The 14,967-nt window shown below is 34.7% G+C and overlaps 2 protein-coding genes across 3 annotated transcripts; one reads left to right on the top strand and one right to left on the bottom strand.

Moving 5' to 3' along the window:
- Positions 1-4,971: 4,971 nt before the first annotated feature.
- On the top strand, positions 4,972-10,721 carry LOC18051407. 2 transcript variants are annotated; one of them, XM_024190175.1, is made up of 11 exons: positions 4,972-5,065; positions 5,759-6,001; positions 6,866-7,075; positions 7,637-7,717; positions 7,802-7,888; positions 7,975-8,070; positions 8,203-8,256; positions 8,370-9,358; positions 9,583-9,631; positions 9,727-9,766; positions 10,343-10,721. In XM_024190175.1, exons 2-11 carry the CDS (start codon positions 5,765-5,767, stop codon positions 10,492-10,494), a joined length of 1,995 nt encoding a protein of 664 aa, XP_024045943.1. In that variant the 5' UTR covers positions 4,972-5,065; positions 5,759-5,764; the 3' UTR covers positions 10,495-10,721. The 2 variants fall into 2 exon arrangements, with proteins under 2 accessions (XP_024045943.1, XP_006447677.1); XM_006447614.2 differs by having other exon boundaries at positions 4,972-5,032.
- A 292-nt stretch (positions 10,722-11,013) lies between these two features.
- LOC18051408 (protein-tyrosine-phosphatase IBR5) lies at positions 11,014-14,869 on the bottom strand. Its single transcript, XM_006447617.2, has 5 exons — positions 14,305-14,869; positions 13,577-13,676; positions 12,497-12,554; positions 12,142-12,248; positions 11,014-11,673 (listed from the first exon to the last, which is right to left on the bottom strand). The coding sequence occupies exons 1-5, from the start codon at positions 14,542-14,544 to the stop codon at positions 11,333-11,335; spliced, it is 846 nt and encodes a 281-aa protein (XP_006447680.1). The 5' UTR covers positions 14,545-14,869; the 3' UTR covers positions 11,014-11,332.
- Positions 14,870-14,967: the final 98 nt, after the last annotated feature.

Genomic DNA, 14,967 nt, shown 5'->3' on the forward strand with positions numbered 1-14,967 from the left:
GATATTTTAGTTATAAAATTTTTAATTAAAAATAGGTGTAGAAAATATTTTAATGATCAAATATCCTCTATGTACCTTAAATAAACAAATTGCTGTAGCTGCTAAAATGGGAAGTTCAGCTATTGTTTTTCTAATGGATATTTGAGGAAGAGAATTTGTCGTGGGGTATAAAGAGTTGCTTTCAGAGCAAAAGTCAGAGACCTTATTAAACGAACTGTCTTGATTCAGTATAACAAATTCAAGTAGACGTTTGTGGTCGAATTACTGTTTGTTATTTATGTTTATGACTTTTTTTATTAAAAAATAGATATAAATTTTTTAGTAAGCCTCAAGAGAGGTATAATATATTAAATGAAAAAGAAAAATAACAAAGTTCATTTAAAATAGACAAAGGTAAATGTAATCTTATAAATAGTTCATACAATAACAAATTATCATGGGATTAAGAAAATCGATATTCAGGCATTCCCTAAGAGATATCAAGCAGAGACTTCTTAATTTGTGATGGAGGGAAATCCCACTATATCAATTCAGAGAAACTCATACCGATATTGGCTAATGTGTCTACAATACCATTACCTTCTCTGTAGATATGAGAACAATGAAATCAAATAGACTTTATCATAGTTAGACAATTGAACTATTTAGTGTGGAATTGCCAAGAAGAAGATGAGATATCACTTTTTATATAAGAGTAAGCCGTTATCGAATCATATTCTAACCACAATGAATGTTAACCCTTATGATAAGCAAATTCAATAACACAAATAATAGCATAAAGTTCTGCATAAAATAAAGTTTGGTTCCCAATTGACATAACAAAGCAACTCAAAAACGTTTTATGAGGACCTCTATAAATAGCGCCAAGAAGAGATTGGAGGATGCCATAGAGTTATAGAGATCTTTGAAAAAGTGCGAAGAGGATTGCTTAGGTTAAGTAGATTATAAATAAAAAAAGAGTCAGGAAGATTTACAAATCCCGCACATAACTTAACTTACTTAATTGAGACATGTAACTCAAACACTAATGCTTAATACATGCAATTGAAGTTCGAACATTTTCAAACTTTAGCTTATTCCTAGCCTTCCTAATATGGTGTAAAATCACGGGGGAAGGCATCAAAGGGAAACTGTTTGCTTAAAATAAAATCTCGAAGATCGCAAACATTGCCAGATGGGTGGGAGGGGGGGGGGGGGGGACATGTGTTAAACAATAATGAAAGCCAATCCCAAAGTTCATTAGCAAAATGGCAATCGAGAAAAAAAGATGGCTAATAGTTTTCTCACACTGCATATTTGTACAAAGTTGGCAAGCGGAAACAATGTATATGCCTTTAACACGGAGATTGTCTTCAGAAGAAAGCCTTTCATGGAAGAGCTTCCAAGCTGAGATAGAAAATTTGGCGGGTATAAACTTACTCTACAAGGCTACAATCCACTGACAAGCAAAAGACTCAACAAGAAAAGAATCTTGAGCAATTAGTAAAAGTTAACATACCATTGCTAGAGTGCTCCTAAACTAGGACATCATCCATAGGTTCAAGAGGAAGAGGGACTGCAAGGAATTTATGTTGTCAAAGTTGGAAAGTATTGTTAAAAAGTCTCAAGAATTGACCAAGAATTTGTAATAATCAAAGATGACACTTTAGAATTAAGATGCGAAGCAATTTGCAGCTTTGGAAGAGTTTAGGAGAAACAAGTTTCGAAGGGGGCCATATTGATGAGCTTTTTATGAGTACTAGACATGCTGCCAAGGGAGAGATTAAACTGGCCTTTGAAGAAGATGCTCCAAGAATTTGAGAAGATATTCAGGCCGTTTTTAGTAAAGCTGCAAAATTCAGATGATTAAAATCTCGCAGCCCCAAACCACCTTTATTAATTTTTTTGAGAGCAAACTGTGGGCCAAGAAACTGTAACCAGATGCCTCCTGTCACAGCAACCTATCCAAATAAAGTTCTTTGTCCAGCAAGAGATTTGATTAATTAGTGATTTTGGCTATCTGTAGATCATGAAGCTATGAAGGAGCATCGCCTGAACAACTGATTGCACTAGATGAAACCTTTTAGCCATAGGCATCAACTTGCCCATCCAAGACTCTAGTTTAGATTTTATCTTATCGGTAAGACTTTGAAAATATTTTCATTTCGGTGGCCTTTAAAGATAGGAACTCCCAAATAATTGAAAGGAAATGAGCCTTCTTGGAATCCCAAAATGGGTTTGATGAAATCTTTTCTTTGAATGGCATGAGAACCACAGTAGAAGAAACTTTTGTCTTTATTGATGTACTGTCCGGAGGATCTATTGTAGTATTTCAAAAAGCACATGAAATAAAAATTAATTATTTTTGGTAAATATAATTAAAACTAGGAGTAAATGTATTAATATAAACTTTTTATTAAATAAATGTTAGGTAAAATCACATTGACGTTATAACTATAAGGATTTACTAAATATTTTATAACTGTGGCTATAAGCTACATCCCCCAAATAGCAGTTCCAAACGGACTTGGAGTGTGTAGAAGCATGTTTTAACTTCATGAGGTGTAGAGAAATCTATTAATTTTTCAATTTTTCTGTTCTTTTTTCTTTTAGCACGCACTGCATTTTTACATTGCAATGTATATGCTAGGGATGAGGAATAAGGGATCGTTATTACCCTTGTAAAATGTCTATTTCTTATATTAAGAAATGCATCTCTCTCCGAAAGACTGAAACCGTTGAGATTATTAAAGAGAGAGCTTTAAAAATTATGACATTAAGCTAATGATATAAAAATACTCGCTTTTTACATCTGCTTATAATTATAAAATTTGTTAATTTGGTACTGAAACAAGAAATAAACGAGCAAACAAATATGAACTACTAAGCTTTTATGATTTTGTAATTCGGTTTGTTCTTCATGTCTAGATTTGAACTTAGGAACAATTAATGGTGCTTATTATAAATTGCAGTATCATGGTCCCACAGAAACCCATATATCCACGACTCCAAAAACTTTTCTTATTGTTATCTTAACTATCAACCTTCAGAATGACAAGCTCAGTTCTTAAAATGTCAGTCTCGTATTTGCTTCTTGTTCTCTTTCTTTTCCTCTCTTTGCATGCATGCATGCAGTGCCCGTCATGGTGCCAATGATAAACTGACAATAAGCTAGGAAGCATTCACACTGTAGGTAAGGCTTCGATCGATGATGCAGAAAGCTGCAAGGCCAAAAGCCATGACATAAGCTATATAGTGTGGACTACGTCTCGTAATGACCACGCACCACTTGCTCCATCCGTGTGATTCACAATAAGCAACTGAGAAAGATTTACTGGGTTAGCTGGCCAGCTTTTGACCAGTGGATTCCAATGCCCTCACTTATCCACATAATATGTAATTTTAAAAAATTATATTTACCCAAAACAATTAAATTTTATTTCACTATTTCATAGCATTGCGGCTTATTGAGCCACAACACGACAATATCAGATTGAATCAACAACAATTATAGTCATTGTCTGCAAGCCTTCTTAATCTCAGTTTAAAAAGTGTAAAAATTAATTAGCTGTTAGGTAATTGTAAAATAAGTTTTTTTTTTTTGTCAAGATTAATTCGACCAGTGTAGTGGAAAAATATTAAAGATAAAAGGGTCCGTTTGAGATTGATTAAAAAGTAATTTTGAAAATTTAAAAGTTAATTTTGGAGTTTGGTAATTTTAAAAAAAATTAATTTTAGAAAAATCATCCCATTTTACATTAGATGTTGAAAAGTAGGGAATGAGTAGCTTTTCAAAATCTGATTTTGAAAATTAATTTTATGCTTAATGCAATTTCATCTATATTATAAAAATCCAAATAATCCTTATTAATTAGGAAATATAATTATTAACATTAAAGAGATTAATTATTATTGTTACCAATTATATTGAGATAACAAAATAAGAAATTACTAATATAAATATTTATTTTAGTTATCAATTATTATATATACATAGTAAAAAATATTTTATATACATGTATATAAATATGTAAATAAATTTTATTGAACATTATTTGTGTCCAATTCAATCATTTACATTCTTACAATAATTTAACACTAAGATTTATCAAATACATACTGCTTTTAAAACTTACAGAATTTTTAAATACAAATTTTACCAAATGCTTAACTAGTTAATTTTTCAGCTGATTATTTTTACAGTATAACTAATAATAAATATTTTAAAAGCTGTAGCATTACCAATTTGGCCCAAAATATTTCTAACTAAAAATAGTTTTCGTAATCAGTATTGTCCTTAGACATAATTTGTTCTACAATTAAATATTCAAACCGTACATCAAAAAACTAATCTAACAAATTTTAATAAATTTCTAATACAAATATTATAATATTATACTATAAAATCAGCATCATCAATATTAATTTCTTGGTCTTCACTTTTTTTTTATATATGTTTATATTTTTTCTTTTTCAATAACACTATATTTACTAAGTGTAGATAATTAGTTAAAATACTCTTTGACATGTCATCAATCATTTTATAACATGCGTATGATATTCATTAATTTTTTATTGATTATTAACTTTTTATTTTTACAATTCACTTAATAAATAATACATAAAAGGCCCACATTATTAAATATCTCAATTGAGTATTCAAAGTGAATAAATATACCATCTCTCTTTTTTTTTTAAATGTTGCAGTATACATGAAAAAATTAAAATATTTTATGTTGGAAGAAATTCGTAATCCAGCAAAGGATCCACTTGTCTTTGTTGCCAAACGGACCCTTCTAGACGTCTCCCCAACGACGCTACGCCAGCACGTGCGTAACGTATAGAAAGCGGTCGCTCACTTTAGCATCTAGCTGAAGAAAACTTGGCAAAATGCGCAGCCTCTTATTCTACGCCGCGATGCCTATATAAAGTAAATTTACCACTAAAATTCTCAGCCTTGGCACTCAATTTTTGTCTGTAATTAACCAAAAAAAAAAAAAAAAAAAAAAATCATATCCGCTTCTACGTAAAAAATATTCCGTCAATACTTGAGGTCAATTTCTTAATCTTGCTCTTTTCAATTTAGGTAATTGCTTCAAAACGCTTTTGTCAATGAGAAAATGTAATTTTTTTTTTTGTTCGAACAAAATTTAGACCAAGAAGGCTGAACGTGGGAACAATTTTTTTTCCCCGCTTTTGTGGGTTCTTGTAATGGATTGTTTTTTAATTTTATTATTATTCTTTAATTTGATGTTTTAGAGTGAAATGAAATGTCGGTACTGAAAATTGTGAGCTTTTGGTGATGTTTTTGTTCAATTTGCCACCTTTAGCTAATTGACTTGCTTTGGTGTGTTAGCTGAACATGGGTTTCATTTATTCATATTATTCTGTTAGTTGATGTTATGGTGATATTAACTGCTGTGAAAGCAGAAAGATTTTATCTGGGTTCTTTTATGGTTTTATGTTTTTAGTTTATTTTTGAAGGTTTTGAAGACTAAATGTAAAGAATGAGAAAAGCGTCACTCAATTCCTTGCGTAGTCAGCGTATTTACTTGTCATCACATAGATGATCCGATATTAAAAAAAGGAAACTTCTTTTGAATATATTACATATAGTATGTTACTCACTAGTATCTTTGTTTTCAGATTGTCATTAAGAAATTGATATGCTTAATTCTGGTATTACTTGAATTTGCTCTGTTCTAACAAAGGGCTTATGTTGTTAAATTGAGTGCTTTTATATTTTATTTATTTATTTTTCATTTGTCGTTTTCTTCAGCGTAAAATGCAGGATTTGGGGAGTATGCTCAAAGTCTCAGCTATATGGAGAAGAAAAAAATATGTTGTGGAAGTGAATTCTGGTTCACCTCTCAAGGAGCTTGGGCATGAGCTACAGAAATTGACTGATGTCAAGGCAGATACAATGCGGTTTATAGTTCCTCAAAACAAAGGCTCGAAACTGCTGTCTCCATTCTCTGATGAGCACTCTAGCTTAAGTTTGCAGGAAGTGTCTATTATTGAGGTATGTTGTTGAAACATGATAATTTACTAGAATACTTGAGGGATCAAAGTATGGATGGCAGAAATCTCCACATGGATGGGCCCCTGTGGGATTTTCTCCATTCGGGGAAGGTATGAGGATAATTTTATACCCAATTTCTTATTTGGGAAAAGTACGAATGCAATATAATACCCAATATCTTATTCAGGGAGGGGTCGGGGATTCGGTGAAATCTCCATTCCCTCCCCATTTGTCCATTTCTATTTTTGATTTTTAATTTTAATTTTATTTCTTCTAAAATTTTTATTAAATACATTTAAAATTTAAATTGTAATTGTATGGATGTAATGTAAATAACAAATATCATAATATTTATAAAAATAATATAAATAACAACTAATATTAGCACTTTAGGATTGACAGAGATAATTTTATTGATAATTTATACCATGTGACTTTTATGGATGTGTTCAATTTTGAAGCTTTACTTTTTCTTAATTTCATAGATTAACTTGTAATTTTGATGACATTGACTTGGTTTGATAGAAATAATTTTAATTACTTTGGTTTATTTTGATGTTTCTATGTTGGTAATACGATTTTATATTTGTACTTTAATATGATTAAACCAAGTTTAGAAAATAAAATTATCACTTATTTTGGGATTGGGTACCTCGGGGATCCCCATCCCCTACCTCAAGCAATTTTGAAGGGGACAAGGAGGATACAAGGATATACACAGAGTATTGGGATGTCGATCCCCTCCCCATTGCCATCCTAAGATCAAACCATGTCGTGCTTGTTCTTTTGTCACTTTTTAAGTATTCTGAAAAATCTTTAAGTATACTGATGGGGTCAAAGATTTACTGGTTTTTTCTAATTTAGGGGAAGTCCATCAGAATGATGGGAGTATCCGAAGATGAAGTTGACAAAGTTCTCCAAAATGAAAAGGCAGATCTTAGGATAGCTGGATTTGATGAGGAGGAAAAACGTCTCAGGCAGCGAATGCTGGATAGGACCAATGCTCCGCTGAAACTTCCTCAAGGACAATACATGTTCTGTGATTTTCGTACTCTTCAAATTCCTGGAGTAGAGGTACTACCAACTTTGTAGACTACTTTTTATTTTTTATTTTTTTATTTTTTCCCTTTGAGAAAATTTACTTTGTTTCTTTTATATATGTAGGAAAGAAATTGCATCGGAATAGTTTATGTTGGTTAAGTGCTGCTTCAGTTCACAAACATGTGATTTTTCAGTTGCTGAATCTAAGCTAACTTGTTATAACTAGGAACTAATAGATAGATTTGTAATTTGGTGCGACACGGATGATAGCTTTAAATTTCAAGTTGGATCCCTTAATTTTTAAAGTTTACAATGTCTTGATGCCTTGTGGATAAATTAACCTCGTTGGTGGCCATCAAAATACGGAATATTGCTTTAGCTTTATATTTTGGTATTTTAGTTCAATTTTCTCAAAGAGGAGTATAAAGTTTTTCTATGGTTGTAGTTACTAGGTGACAAGATTTTTGATGGTCTGCATACGATGCATATAAATGTGCTCTGTTGTGGCTTCTTGGATATCAGTTTCAAGGAAATAATTTTTTTTTTCCCTTCTCCCTTTTGAACTGATTTAAGGTGACTTTTGCTTGTCTATAGTTGAACCCTCCAGCTTCTGAGGCTTTAAAAATAATGCACATGCTTGCTGCAGATCCTGGAATAATTGCTATTATGAACAAGGTACTAAGAAATGTGCATTGTGTTACTATTAGTTGCCTAACTTAAATTGCACTAGCTCTGATATTTTCCTTTCTACTTTTAAAGCATCGTTGGCGTGTAGGAATTATGACAGAGTTGGCTCCTGTTGGCTATGTTGGTGTAAGTCCAAAATGTGTTCTCGGATTTAACAAGGTAACTTCTATTTTAAGCATATGAAACTATATCATTTATTTTACAACTATCACATAGTCCTTTACCGTTCACTCTTATTTGCTCAGAACCATGGAGAAGAGATATCTCTGCGGCTTCGGACTGATGATCTGAAGGGTTTCAGAAAATACGAAAGCATCAAGAAAACTCTTTTACATGAACTTGTAAGCTAGATTTTCAACAGGTTATGTTGAGTTTATGCATTCGTTTGGGCTGACTCATGGTTGTTGGCATTATGTTTGCAATTAGCAAATGATCTCTGAAGAAAATTACAATGTTCCATTTTTCCTATTCAGGCTCACATGGTATACTCCGAACATGATGCAAACTTTTATGGTCTTGATAAGCAGGTACATTTATGCTTGTGCGCTTCTTATTATATGTGGATTTTAAGTATTCTATGACTTAATTTTACGGTTCACTTGTAGTAGCATAATCTTGATTTAATGTATTCTCTGGGCAGCTGAACCAAGAAGCTGTTGCTTTAGATTGGACTAAATCAAGAGGCCACACCTTGAGTGGAGTCAGGCATACCAGCCATCATGAAGATGACCTCTTTGTCGGTGATAGTAGGAGTTTTTCTCAGAAGCTTGGAGGAAATATTTCAGATCAATTGGCAAGTGCTCGTGCGTCTTCTGTGGCTGCTGCTTATCGTCGTCTAGCAAATGCTTCTGCTAACAGTTTGGGGGTGTCTGAAGTACATGAAGAACCTGACCCTGATGATTCAGGGCTCATTATGCTTGGAGAATCTCATCATACAGTTTCAGCAGCAAAAGGAAGTCTGGATATTGAGAGTCCAAGTAGAGATCAGTGGAAAGGTCATGAGCCTGATCCTGATGATGATCCTGGCTATGAGAACAAGCTTGAGCCTGATCCTGATGATTCCCAGGATGGGGAACCTTTGGAACCTGAAAATTATTCTGACCCTGAGATGGTTCAGCAGGTGTCTCCAAAGAAACTGGCAGCCACAAACCCATATGAGGAGCCTGATCCTGATGACTCAGAAACTGCGTGGAAGTCTGGTGTTGTGGTGGAACCGGAATCTCTTTGCTCTCAGTTAATGGAGGTGGACGACACTGTTCAACTGAGGAGGACCAGTGCTGAACCTGATCCGGATGATTCAGAGGCTGAACTGAAAATAAAAATTGTGAATGACACCACGGAAGATCAAGGCCATCTATATAAGGCTCAAAGGGAACCCGATCCAGATGAATTGCTGGCAAATGAAGTCGTACAGCAAGAGCCTGATCCTGATGATAACTTGGTGCAGCTGCAGGAAATATGCAGTATGAAAATTGATGAGCCAGATCCAGATGATCAAGAATTAAGGAGTATACAAGACACTGTTACTGTTGTTTGCAGTCGTTTGCAGAAGGCCATTGAAATGCTGCGAGCTGAAGTAAGCCCTTTGGAGGCTAATACTGTCCTTAAAACCCTTTGTAAGATAATTAGGTATGGCTATTTAGCTTGATGATTTTGCAGTTCTTCCCCTGCTCCCTTGCACTCAAAAATTTGGTACCTGATTTTGCTTCTTTGCAACCCATAGTGGTTTTGAAGATTCAATCTAACATAGACCTCTAAAGAGATTTGGATAATTGATCAATCCTACAAATATTATGATTCTTTCTTGCACAGAACTTCTGATAAAAGTTCGATATGTTTGCCTTTGCTCTCAGGAATGTGATTGAACACCCAGATGAGACGAAGTATAAAAGACTTAGAAAGGTAGAATTATTTTCTTGTATGAATTTTCCTTTTTGTTTCCTTTGAATCTTCTCTTCTTCTCATTGTTAAAAATATTAATACATGGTATATTGCAGGCGAACCCCATAATCCAGAGGAGCGTTGCCAATTACAAAGGTTTGTATGTTTCTCATTTCGAGTTCTTGTTTTAGCTAAAGCAGATCTGTTGTGATCTAATACAACCGTTGGCATCAATGTTGTATGATTTACTGTTTTTAAATATAGTGGTAATATGATAAGTGATTTTGCCATCTTGCTCAGCTCTGGAAAAAGCTGGCCGACTGGTTGTTCAGGGAATATCCATGTACAATGTTCAGCCTACTAACATAATGGCCAGCTTAGTTGAGAACGTACTCTTTTGTTCTCTATTTTCTTCTACTAATGGTTGCCACGTGAATTTCTCGGGTTCCATAACTTAAGTTGAAGACAACAGCAATAACTTGCATGAATTGGAAATTGTGCCTTTTGGCTGGCTAGTGAAATAAGGTTTTGGACTCGCTATATGAGACCAATAAAAAAGTCACTTGCCTTAGTTTTTTTCCCTTTTTGTGTGTGTGTGTGTGGGGGGGGGGGGGGGATTTGGTGTTTGTATTTGTTAATTAGCTGAAGTGAGGGCTGAATAAAATTTAAAACCATCTTGCGAAGAGTATGTTCTGTTTGAATATGACTTTTAACTTGCTTCTTGTGTAACAGCTGCCATGGAAATTCTTTTTCTGGTTGGTTTCAATGAAGATGTTGTTTTGGATGAAATCGGCAAAGCCGAGACTTATCTAGTGTTGAAGCGGAATGACCTGGCCTTATTGTGGCTTGCTAAGTCCTCTCTTGAAACGTGCATTGCTTACTAGCCGTGAGAGATTCTAGGAACTGTGTGCAATATGTAAATGGTGTTGTATTATTGTTAGCATATTATTAAAAAATTGTGTGCAACATGTGAAATTGTACATTGTGGATTGTTTAATACCGACAGAACTGTACATTAGATTTGATATTGTGACATCCATAAATAAAAGGATCTGTGATAAAAGTCTGGAATGGTGATAAGTTCATCCGGACGGTGATAAGTGCATTTTAATGGTTGCATACTTGACGTTATGATAGATCATGATACTATTGTTTAGATATTTGATGTCCTTGAAGATCATTCCATCAAGTGAATGGCAGTTGCTCGGTACTTTCATTAAATTACTTGAACTATGTATCTCAAGTGTTTTATATTCATATCAATTTTTCTGGCGTCCTTCCTGAAAGCATTGCACCCTGTTCAGGCTGTGTTATATTTGGCATTCAATGATAATAGCGCTGCAGATGCTGCTCCTTCGGTAAACACAAACGCAAGAAGAAAAGAGTTGATGCAATGGCAAATGTAAAGACAAGGAAATAGTATATGATTTTATCCCAAGAGGATGTGTGTTGTCAGTGAAAAGTTCATTTAGTTAACCAAAATGGAGATCTCCACGAAAACAGAAACCTCATATAAAATTTGACAATGAGCCAGATAAGCTGCATTTCAAGAACATTGGAGTGAGGAAGTGTGCATCACATTGTATCCACACGTCGAATCCCACAAAGCAAAGAGTCTGGGTATTAACTCCCACTTTACAACCAAATTTCATTCTGAGTGCACCGAGATGGGATTCACACCACTTCTTGCTTTTGGCCGATCTCACCAATGCTAACAACGAATTAGGAGCTGTCCATTGGAATATCACTGCCATTTGGGTTAGGAATGTTGCCACTGAGAGAGGTTTGAGAGATGTCAGTCTGGCCAGCTCCAAATGTGAACCCCTGTGTAGGAACATTTGAAGGACGACCGGCAAAAATGGAGGTTGCTCCAAAATTAGTGTTGAAAGCAGGGGCAGGGGCAGGGGCAGGGACAGGTACAGGAACAGGATCATTATTACCCTTTGGGAAGCCGAAGCTAAAGGATGGCATGCCTGCAGACAGAGCAGGCAAGGGAGTAGGATTGCTACCATCAACTGACCCAAAGATCTTCTGTTCATACTCCTGCAACTGTTGGTGGACATCTGCAATTCTCAACAGGCATCAAGTCAGGGTGGTAGAGAGTTTCATGCATACATGCACAAATACAATGATCATTTCAAAAGAGAGAATTTCTTTAAAGCACTTTTGATAGCTGAGTTTCTGATACCCAATCATATAAAAATCAAAATGTTAAGATGGCAACTATAGAAACAATAAGAAGTTAAGAACTTTCAACAAACAGGATTCAAATGTTAATGAAAATGAGATCTTCTTTAAGGGCCAGTACCCATGAGATAACCGGTTACCATATGCACTTCACATTCTTCTCATAACTTTGTGCTTTTCTTAAACAATGCCTACAGGGTGAACAGACTGGCCTAACAGACACAATCTACCACATTCTAAAATAATTCAATTGAACTCATTATCTTCCATTGACTAAATTTTCAATGCGCAAAATGCTTCTTCTGTAAATATGTAAGCAGATTATCATTCAGAAATATTACTACCTTCTGTTAAGTTAACAGATGGTCTCCGCTCTTTCACCCACTGATGACTCTGTGCAAGTCTCCATCCTTTACACTTCATCAAGTATGCTATTACAATAGCAGCCGACCTGTCAAAAAGAAGATGATCAAAATTTAATGCTTACTAATGGCCTAGCTGTCCAACAGAATCCTCACTGTAAACCACAGGGGAAGGTGGCAGAATCATGATCCAGAAGGGTCCCCGAAACAAGCGATATGTGATACCTAAGCCTACCATTGTAGTGCCAAAGTCTGTGTTTGTGTGTGAGTGGTAGTATGTTTGCTTTTGTAATTGCCTTTGTCCGAAAAAGTAAAGTTATTTAAGATGATAGGCAACCTGTTTTTTCCAAACATGCAGTGCACGAGAACACGAGCTTTGTCCCTCTCACATTGTTCTGCCAGGAAGTAAATTCAAAAGATAAAATAAAGTAAGTTAATTGCACTCCCTGCATAGTGAGAAATTAACTGCAAGACATGTGAACACCAACACCGAATTAAATTGATATATTAGCAACTGCAAAGCAGTTGATAAACTACAGCAACAAAACCTTTCATCAATTATATTTGAAATACTTTGTGACAAGTTTTCCTACTCTCCTTAATTATATTACATAGCAAGCACAAGCAGCAAGGGTTTTTCCACCCTCGACATTTTGACCTTCATCCAGCCATAATTACAGATATTATAAATGGTGACTGATCAGCAATGCATAAACTGAAAAATCTTTCTTTAATGTCGTGTCGTGATAAGCATGAGCAAAGTTCCCACCTAAAGTCTAACTTGCCAGCAAAAGTAACACATTTTACCATTTGAATATATATATTTTTGTTTTGGATAAGAGTTTACCATTTGAATATAGAAGCAGTATTTTAAAAAATTTGAATTTCATGGCCTCTACATAGAAAACTGAATCGCAGAGAGTAAATCAAAGGCTTGTTACAAGTTTTAGTGACTACAAAGCATAATTTTGAAGCCAACTAAACTCAATCTGTTCAAACCAACAACTCCCTCAGATGCTAATGAATGTAGAAGAATTTTCACCTGAAACCAAAGCATAGGAATATTGGGTTCAAAAACTTAAAAGTCCTAATTGTAAACCAAGAAAATTATGCAAGGTGTGTATAGAATCATCTAAGAGGATATAGCTTTTAGTCTTGAGGATGCCTTAGAAGGGACTGAGCAAACTTTACATAGAGCAAATACTGTATTGCTCTATGCAAGAGCCAAGGAGAATGTTTCTCTTTTCAATTTCCTATGCAAAATCAAGCCTAAGTACAACTGACAAGAGTCAAATAAATAAAAATTTAAACATACCAGAATTAAAAACAATTTCAATGACCGGCATTTATACACACAAGTACTAAACCAAAAACATTCACTAGATCAGCAAATCACAAGCATCGATAAGAAACACACCTAAAAACTGAATTGCATCATCGAATTGTAAAATTTTGTCATCTTCAAGGCAGTGATAGGTAAATGAGTTCTTGTAGAGATTTTGACAAGAAGGTACCGTCTGCATACAGACGAAATAGGTGGTATAAGTAACAGACAAAAGTACTATTTAAATAACTGAAACTCTGAAAGCCATTTATATGCATTCTTGGACTAACACAAACAGCACTTGCAAGAGGCAGTTATTCTCCCAGCAGAAGCACAGATAACAAATGATGCCTTTAACAACATACAAAACACGATATGGAAAGTCACAAATATTGAGTTACACACCCAACGGAACAAACAAAAGAAATGGAATTTGGCACAATAAAAAAATTGCAATCATTATATCATTAAACCATAAAAACTAAAGTTTGTGACGGTAATGAGAATAGCATCTACGGATCCTGTGACAAAAAAAAAATAAATAAATAATCAGCGACTGTGAAACACCAATATGCAAGGGGAGCACCAACGTTCATTTCATCAATCGATTCGCTGCAGGCTACGCCCACACATCTATGTTCGTCCCTAAGCAGTGAACCTTTTATCCTAAACCAGCTAAATTAGATTCACATGTGTATCAATCAATTCCTATTGAATTTTTTTTTCTCCTCAGTGTTGAGCCCTAACAGAAAAATCAAAGGACATAAATAAATCCTATACAAAGTAAAAAAAAAAAAAAACCGAATTTCAATTAAACTGACATTAAGAACACGCGAGATCCCTTGAGTCTTCAGAAGCCCTGAGCGAGACGCGTTGTCGTAGCTGCCCAAATAGAGGAAATCGGGCAGGATCTCAGACGGAAACGCGCTGACTTGGAGCGTCGTCGTCTTCTCTGCCGACGACGCAGAGCGGTGGCCGCAAATCCCGCAAACTTCTCCTTCCTCGTACTTGTGGTAGTGCCCGCACACAGAGCAGGGGTTCTCTCTCTCCCTCTTCCTCATAACAAACAACCAAATCTTTATTATTTATTTCTCTAAATTTTAATTACTATAATTTCCTTATTATTAATACGGTAAATTAGAACCGAAAATGTTTGATAAAAAGAAAGTTGATTGATGTTTGATGAGACTGTTGCGGTGGTTTGATTGATTGATTTATGATTATGCAATTGCTATTGTCACTGTTATTGACGTTGTGAAATTTAATTTATTATTATTATTATGGATTAGCTGTTGTGTATATGTGTCAACGTTTTGAAGGGGATGCTTGATTTGAGAGATTCTCGACGGCCATGTGCGTGTGTGTACATACACACATATTAATGCATCTATTAAAATTGTTTTTAGGCAGGTTATGACTTGTGATTTTATTTTTGTTTTGCTTTGGTTTCTTCTTTATGATCGGATTGCGTAGGCTCTTTATTT

Source organism: Citrus clementina, unplaced genomic scaffold (genome assembly GCF_000493195.1).
Source record: "Citrus clementina cultivar Clemenules unplaced genomic scaffold, Citrus_clementina_v1.0 scaffold_2, whole genome shotgun sequence".
Taxonomy (NCBI): domain Eukaryota; kingdom Viridiplantae; phylum Streptophyta; class Magnoliopsida; order Sapindales; family Rutaceae; genus Citrus; species Citrus x clementina.

Coding starts and splice junctions, on each gene's coding strand:
- LOC18051407 (XM_024190175.1), top strand. CDS start 5,765: ATGCAGGATTTGGGGAGTATGCTCAAAGTCTCAGCTATATGGAGAAGA. Junction 6,002..6,865: donor AGGAAGTGTCTATTATTGAG/GTATGTTGTTGA, acceptor TTTCTAATTTAG/GGGAAGTCCATCAGAATGAT. Junction 7,076..7,636: donor TTCAAATTCCTGGAGTAGAG/GTACTACCAACT, acceptor GCTTGTCTATAG/TTGAACCCTCCAGCTTCTGA.
- LOC18051408 (XM_006447617.2), bottom strand. CDS start 14,544: ATGAGGAAGAGGGAGAGAGAGAACCCCTGCTCTGTGTGCGGGCACTAC. Junction 12,249..12,496: donor TGCATGTTTGGAAAAAACAG/GTTGCCTATCAT, acceptor TCTTTTTGACAG/GTCGGCTGCTATTGTAATAG. Junction 11,674..12,141: donor ATCTGTTAACTTAACAGAAG/GTAGTAATATTT, acceptor TGAGAATTGCAG/ATGTCCACCAACAGTTGCAG.